Source organism: Medicago truncatula, chromosome 4 (genome assembly GCF_003473485.1).
Source record: "Medicago truncatula cultivar Jemalong A17 chromosome 4, MtrunA17r5.0-ANR, whole genome shotgun sequence".
Lineage (NCBI taxonomy): Eukaryota > Viridiplantae > Streptophyta > Magnoliopsida > Fabales > Fabaceae > Medicago > Medicago truncatula.
In genome coordinates this window covers 31,508,166-31,515,534 of record NC_053045.1, presented here as the reverse complement: position 1 = coordinate 31,515,534, position 7,369 = coordinate 31,508,166, and the positions used below count along the sequence as shown (strand labels likewise).

The window sequence follows — 7,369 nt, the reverse complement described above, 5'->3', positions numbered from 1 at the left end:
TGAACACTAATAAATAATACACTAAAGGCAATTATCACCGGCACAAGAAAGCCAAGAAAGAAAACAAAAAACAACCGTTACAGGCACTGACTTTTGGCCAAAACCTAAAGATCAAAATGGACAAGATCTACAAACTAGTATTTTAATCACATGATAATCCTTGCTTAATGTATCTGTCCATAGTTCTGTGCCTGTGACTTGCAAATTGTAAAGCTCTAGGTGGAAATACTACCCCTACTTAATTAGTACTTACCCTATCTCTGTCAATATTATACATCACACTAATTTCACTTCTTTTAGCATTTAATCCCTTCTAGACAGTAAGCTACAAAACAACCTTCCATTGCTAATTTGACATAGTTTCTTATTCAACTTATTGTTGTCCCTCAAATCTTTTGCTTCCATGTTGGCTACGGCTAACACTATCCATGGAACTTGAAGTACCTTCTTCTTTCTTCGTTAGCAGTGTCTTGGATTTCCTTGGTATGCACTTTGCTCGCACCATATCTCCTTCATGCTCCATGATCTGCAACCGGGAACTGCTGCAAAGAAGAGGACACCATATGCAGATCCACACGTTAGACTAAATCACATTATTGATCCAACTTATGTCCCTGACATAATCACATGAATAATATTTCATCGTCTCATATAATTACATTTTGTCAGACGATACCAAACAATTCAAGTTGTTTATATAATATATGCCAAATTGCAAGCACATGATTGATTAAATGGTAGTATTAAAAGGCAAACAGAACAAAGTCCATAGTGAAATATCTGAAATGAAATGTATTGAAGATTTGAAGAAATCATTGCCCCGACCGAAATTCCTTTTTTTATTCATCCAGTTCCCACTGATTTGTACTTATAGGGAGGCAAACTGTCAAGTTAATTTATGGAAAATGAATGAAGTCTTTGGATGCTTTAAATTGGACCCTACATACATCACCTGACAAATACTAACTGGGGCCAAAGTAAAAGGGAAGGAATCAATGACAATAGTTACACCGTCAACTCAATTTAGGATTTGGATCGGACACAGTTACTGCATCTTGGTCGTCGGATCTGAATCAACGGCCAAAATCAGTTAACTGTGTGAAGCTAATTGTGTAATCTAATCCATCCAATCTAAAATTAATGGCTGAGATCGCTTATAGCATGCTGCAGCAAATTCAGTCTCTCCTAAATTTAGAGGTATATAATTTATTCACCATTCATATTGGGACCAGGATGTATCAGCATTATTGTGTTACAGAAAAACAATTATCCGTAGCTGCTAGCTTCTCCTTTGTGTAAATTAAACAAATTTCAGATTCAATGGAAAGGCAACTTTATGTATATTAAAATAAAGGCCTAAAATAAAAATGATAATAACCCTTGAGTCATTACTGTCAGCCAAATAAAAGAAGGAAGAGAGGAGGCATCATAATGAACAAGAAGAAGAATGGACAACTTCCGGACACAGGGGAAGCTAAGTGGGAACCCTTCCTGTTCAGCATTTTTTATATTATATGTAAAGATCTGATTCCCCAATATAGATATGTTCTAAATTAGGACAATTTCTGAATGTCTGTTTCAAAGGATGTTTGGATGAAAGATTGTGTATAAATTTTTTCTAACAATGAATTAAAAATGTCACAAGAGTTATTATACTATCATCTATCACATTATGTTTTTCATTTTTTTTAAAGGTTTAATACACCAAAATGAATACTTAGCCATTCAAAACTATCAATCCAAACATAACTAGCAGTGACATCTATTGAGCTCGACTAAAGAGATTAAAGTAAGAGTCATGCTAACTTGTGTTCTAAAGACACATACTAATCTGACCCACAAAACTATATTATACAATATGTTAATCTTAAACCTATGATCTGACCTACAATATATAATATTTATGTAGAATAAAGTATATTCAACTCCAACAACATTTTTTATATGATCTTCAATCTCAAGATGCTTTCAACGTCTTAGAAACATAAACATATGCTTAGCCACAATATTTTTATTGAATCTATGCAACTTCAATGAAACTAATGATGTATGAATGTCAATGTCTACAGTCTCCAATGTTGCTAATTACTAGACAGCACAAACTTTATTCCACAAAAGGATTTCAACGATGTGCATCACATGTATCAACATTATAATATCTCTATTTAGATAAACAATAGCATTTAATATTACTACAAAATATCAAAGCTAAGTGCATTTTTTGACACCTTAATTTTTAAAAAATTGCGATTTTGGTTTTAAACATTACAAAGTTATTGAGAAGACGCAATGTGTCCCAAAAAAGGGGTCATAATCGCAACTTTTTGTAAAGATAAGAGACTAAAAAGCATATTTTCCTTATGTTAAAGGGTCAAAAGAACATATTTCCCTAAATATGGGGTCGCTTTTGCTATCAAAATCGCTATTTTTACAAACTTAAGGGGGTGAATAGTGTGTTTAAACCAATATTAAATATTCATAAAGCATTACCCTTTAACCTAGCCCAAACATGCTTGGTATCGCGATAATTCACCATGATTATATCAATTCACATTGATACCAAACATACACTTACAACGAATTTGACAAATAAACCACTCCAATTTTGTAAGAACTCTACTCTAGACGTTCAACAACAATTATTTTAACAAATTCATCGCGATATCAAACATGCACACATCAGTGTAAACAAATTTTGCAAGAAAAAAAAGTGTTTAATTCATTATGACACATACCTATCTGCATTGTAAGAAGAGGACCTCTTGAAAGCAGGAGCTTCAACTTTTTTGGTTTCAATCAAACTCCCACTGAAGTACTCTTTATCTTCCAATCTTACCCTATTCAAATCCGGAATTTCCACCAATGTCCCCACTTCTTTTCCCACATGATTTCCTCCTCCCCGGGGTAGTCTAGACTTATAGTGCCCAACCAACGAGAACCGTTGATCTTTACCAGAACTGGCCCCACTCCCTTCCTTGAAAGACACTGCACCGCACGATAACAACTGCAACAGTACCGATGAAGCTCTCATCCTTCCACTTGGACAACTCTCAACCGTTGGATTCTCTTTAGGAACAGATCGTAATCCCAGCCGTCCATCTACTTTCATTAATGTTCCCAGTGTTTCTGGACTTGAATCTGACGGCGGAGGTGAAATCTCTTCCCTGCTTAGCTCCGTACTCTGATTTTGATTCTCTGTTTCACCTTCGTTTTCAATTTCATCATTCTTCTCTTTTTCTTCTTCTTCTTGTTCTTCATCTTCTTCCCTCAGAACTCTTCTCCGTCTCCGTTTCTCCTCCGTCTGCGTCGACGCGTCGGCGGCGATGTTTTCACCCAACGGCTCGGACTTATAAACTCGATACTCATTTAAGTCGATGGAGCTCCATGACTGGTTGCGCCGCCGTGTAATCACCACCGGAGAATCAGATTCTTCCTCCAACGGTGGTCGAGCGGTGGTTTCATGTTCGAGAATCTCAGATCCTTTGAGAATGTAGTCATGCCCTTGCGTTGGGTAGATGAAATCGCTCTCTGTTAAATCGTGCCAAACGAAACCGTTCTTGTAACTCCTGCAATTTTTCATCATCAATAATCAATAATAATAGTAATAAAAAGAATTTGAATTTAAGAGTTGTTTGTGTAAAACGGTACCGTTTAGAGGACCAGGAGTACATAGTTGGCATTCCTTTCCCACGGAGAAGGTTCAAACGAATGATTACATCTGAAATGGAGAGTTATTAATTTTTTTTTTGCTCAACAACAAAACTCAGCATATCAAATAAATTGAACTTATGCAAGACATTAACCGGTGTCTATAAACACGGTACTGACACAGCTAAAAGAGATGAGTGAGAGTACGTACCTTTGAGGTAGAGACCATGGGGTGAAGAGAGAGGGACTTCCATGAAATGGGGGTGTTCAAGGTGGCCATTACGTGAGAGGTAGTAAACTACAGAGACTTTTCTGGGTGTTTTGGGTTTGGGTTCAGTCCAAACTTTGGTTCTCTCTGGGCTAGTTTCTCTGGTACCTGGTCTTCCTCTAGAGCTTGAAGTCACCGACATTTCTCTTCTTTGAAAAAACCTGAATTGTGAGAGGAACAGAGAGTAAAGTGAGTGAGTTACTACTACATGTAAGTAAAATGTTGTAATTAATGAGAAAGAAAGCGATGTACCGAAGCAGCGGGAAAACAGAGAAACGAATGAGCGTTTAAGTGCAGAAAGAGAGAACAGGGGTTGGTTCGATGGTTACTTTACTTGGTTTGTTAGAGTTGAAAATGTTGAATTAGATTTTCAACTGTATTTATAAGGAAAAAGAACCTTTTAAATATTTGAATGTTAAGTTGCACCCTTAATATGCTAAAAATATAAATATTTTATTAGAAATTCTCTGTATTTAATGTTTTAAAGTTTAAACATTTATTTATTTTTTATATAAAATTTATGTTTTAGTTTCGTTATTATCTCTTTTACCGTTTTATTTAATACTCTATCCGTTTCAAAATATATGTTACATTCAACTATTTTACATATGTTAATGCACAACTTTGAAAGTTAATATCTTTAATTATCTAAAATAAAAAATTATAAAAATTTAATATTTTGAAAATATTTTTTGAAACAAATCAAACATCATACTTGCCAACATTTGTATTCATATATTAGTTAAAAAATAGGTCAAAGTAAGTCATGAATAGTGCATATTGCAAAAATGCGACATGTATTTTGAAATGAATGGAGTATAAGTTACCATAATCCATGAAAAAAGTTTATAGATATCTTTGATCATTATTTAAAGATCTTAAATGATACATTTTAATGGAAATTTATATATTCACTATATTAAATCTGAAATATTTAATTTTAAAGAAAAATAATTTTTTGATTTAATATCTTGAACAAATATCATACCTAAAAAAACATATCATGTGATGTGTGTATGATTTTTTTTTTCCTCTTTTTTAAAAATACTAAATAAATAGAGAGAGGGAGAGAATTCAAAAACGGGGATGCGAAAGACAACAGCTAGAGTACAAATAAGGCTGTTTAGTTTTCAGTACACTGCCAGTCTTGTGACTATGACAGTAGAATTCTCTTTAATTTATTGCATTTTTTTCACGTAATCTTTAGTTTATGCAATTGTGTTGCATTATTAGCATTTCTACATTACATTCCACATAACTATAGAACTAGAAGATGTACGAAAAACAAAAAAGAACTAGAAGAAGCAGCAAAAAGCTAAACGTCGTCGTAACGGTGTTGTTTTCTTCTTACTAATCCTGTCTTGTCTGCTTTTTAGTGTTACTCATGAGTCATGATTAATTTTTCGTAGCACGCACAAGCAAGCCCAAATTGCATTTGAAGATGGTGTTAAAAGTCTCGTATTTGATACGAGATGGTATGACAAAATATTTATAAATGAAGATAATTCTCACGTCATAGACTGAATTTATAGAGTTGTTTTAGGTTCAATCACGATTTATAAATTGTTATCAAAGTCTCCATTATAATCCAATAAATCATATTTTATCAAGTTTCAGCAGTATGGTCATGTCATATAGAAGATGGGGAGATGGTACTCTTTAACAAAAGGTGATAGTAAAAGACTACTCACTATTATGCTTTGCATTTGACCGGTAGTTCTAAGAGCATCTATAATGAGTCTCACATATACACATCATTCATTTATAATTTTTTAATAGTAGTATCTAATAAGCACTCAATCACTCCAACCTAGATCTCACACAAAGTTCTTAAATGAGATCCACAAATCAACTATCAATAACTTTATATTATAATATTTCAATTTTTTAATATTAAAAGAGTGTGGATCTCGCTTAAAAATGGGGTCTTATGTAAGATCCTGGATCTTATAAGACCCTGAAAAAATTCTCCTCATTAGGAGTATCTAATGGGTATCGGGTCTTAAATAATTAAGTTCCTCTTAATGAAGATGGTCATAAGGGTAAATTAAAAAATTACAATCAAGTCTTTTGTTTACAGCTGGTTGACATGTTACCAAACTCTGACAAAATAAACTTATTTACAGTACCATATCTATTCTATTCAATGGACAATAATTGCTTCTACTAGCCAAAAGATACGAAGTACAAATTCCATTTTTATCTCAAAATTCAAAATTGGTACTTGAGCCACTTCTGTTGCCAACACTTGAATAGGTATGCACTCACCATGTAGTACAATTGAATCAAACCTTTTTAGTACAATAAAATTATACTAGCTAAATGGTTGAATCAAACCTTTCTCTAGGAAGTTTAATACAGTAAATAAAATCAAAATATATATAGTTAATTATATCAAATGATTAGTAAATACAATTTTGTTGTTGTAAAAGAGACTTATAAATTATTAAAGTAAAACCAGTTCAACTTCAAAATACTATTCCCCTCTTTGTGATAATTATAACATTTGCAAAAGAATTAAGTCAAAAGATAATTTTTTGTAAAAGAAAAAAGTCAAAAGTTAATTTCATACTTTAAAAATAAAGTCTGTCTTTTCCACAAATACACTGTTATTCATTTCTACTCAATTTATTTTGCATGGGCCTCATGGAGAAAAAAGGTCTATTTATTTTGATTTCTTCTTGACTTCTTCTACTTCTTTTCTATGAACATTAATTCAAGTTTCAACTACTGCTAAAATCTCAATTCCTTTTGAAGTGAGTTGACCGCTGTTCATCTGACTTGGACACTCTCTACACCTAACTTTGACTCATTTCATTTAATATGAACTTTGTAATAATCATTTTCAATTCTAGTGGGTCCCATGTTCCATCAATCCACATGTCGTTTATGTGTGGGAAACGTTGACCATTCCTACTGCCTCTTAAAAAGAGCATGTCCTCAACTCAACTACTTGGAATTTTCGAAATTTTTTTTTTTCTGCCCTAGTTTGTGCAAAAAAATACAAAAATGCCCCATTTTTTCGAAAAATTGCAAAAATGCCCTACTTTTTCAGAATTTCTGGTACCACTCCACTTGGAGTTGCGGGGTACCCTTAAAAATCAGTACCCCGCTACTTGCACTTGCGGGGTACTTTCCTATATTTTTTTTTTCTATTTTTTAAACTACCTCGCAAGTGGGACTTGCGGTTTACCTTTTTTTTTTTTTTTTTTTTTTTTTTTTTTTTTTTCTCCTTTTTAATACAACTTGCGTTTTTTTTTTATTTGGTTTTTTTTTTTAATAATTAAAATTATTATGTAATGGTTTTGGTTTTTTAAATTTTTGCGTTTTAGGTTTTGGTGCTGGTTTTTTTTTTTAAATACCTTGCAAGGTGGACCTGCAAAATAAATGGTGTGACTGTGGACGATTTAGAGCGTTACACCTACCATGCTCACATGTCATTGCCGCATGTTC

General features: G+C 33.1%; 1 protein-coding gene across 3 annotated transcripts; it reads right to left on the bottom strand.

The window, feature by feature from the left end:
* Window positions 1-4,300, bottom strand: LOC11408748 (protein UPSTREAM OF FLC). 3 transcript variants are annotated; one of them, XM_024782859.2, is made up of 6 exons: window positions 4,169-4,300; window positions 3,860-4,077; window positions 3,649-3,718; window positions 2,736-3,566; window positions 358-542; window positions 1-320 (listed from the first exon to the last, which is right to left on the bottom strand). In XM_024782859.2, the coding sequence occupies exons 2-5, from the start codon at window positions 4,056-4,058 to the stop codon at window positions 374-376; spliced, it is 1,269 nt and encodes a 422-aa protein (XP_024638627.1). In that variant the 5' UTR covers window positions 4,059-4,077; window positions 4,169-4,300; the 3' UTR covers window positions 1-320; window positions 358-373. The 3 variants fall into 3 exon arrangements, with proteins under 3 accessions (XP_024638627.1, XP_003606621.1, XP_013456080.1); XM_003606573.4 differs by having other exon boundaries at window positions 1-542; XM_013600626.3 differs by having other exon boundaries at window positions 1-539.
* Between the last annotated feature and the right edge of the window lie 3,069 nt (window positions 4,301-7,369).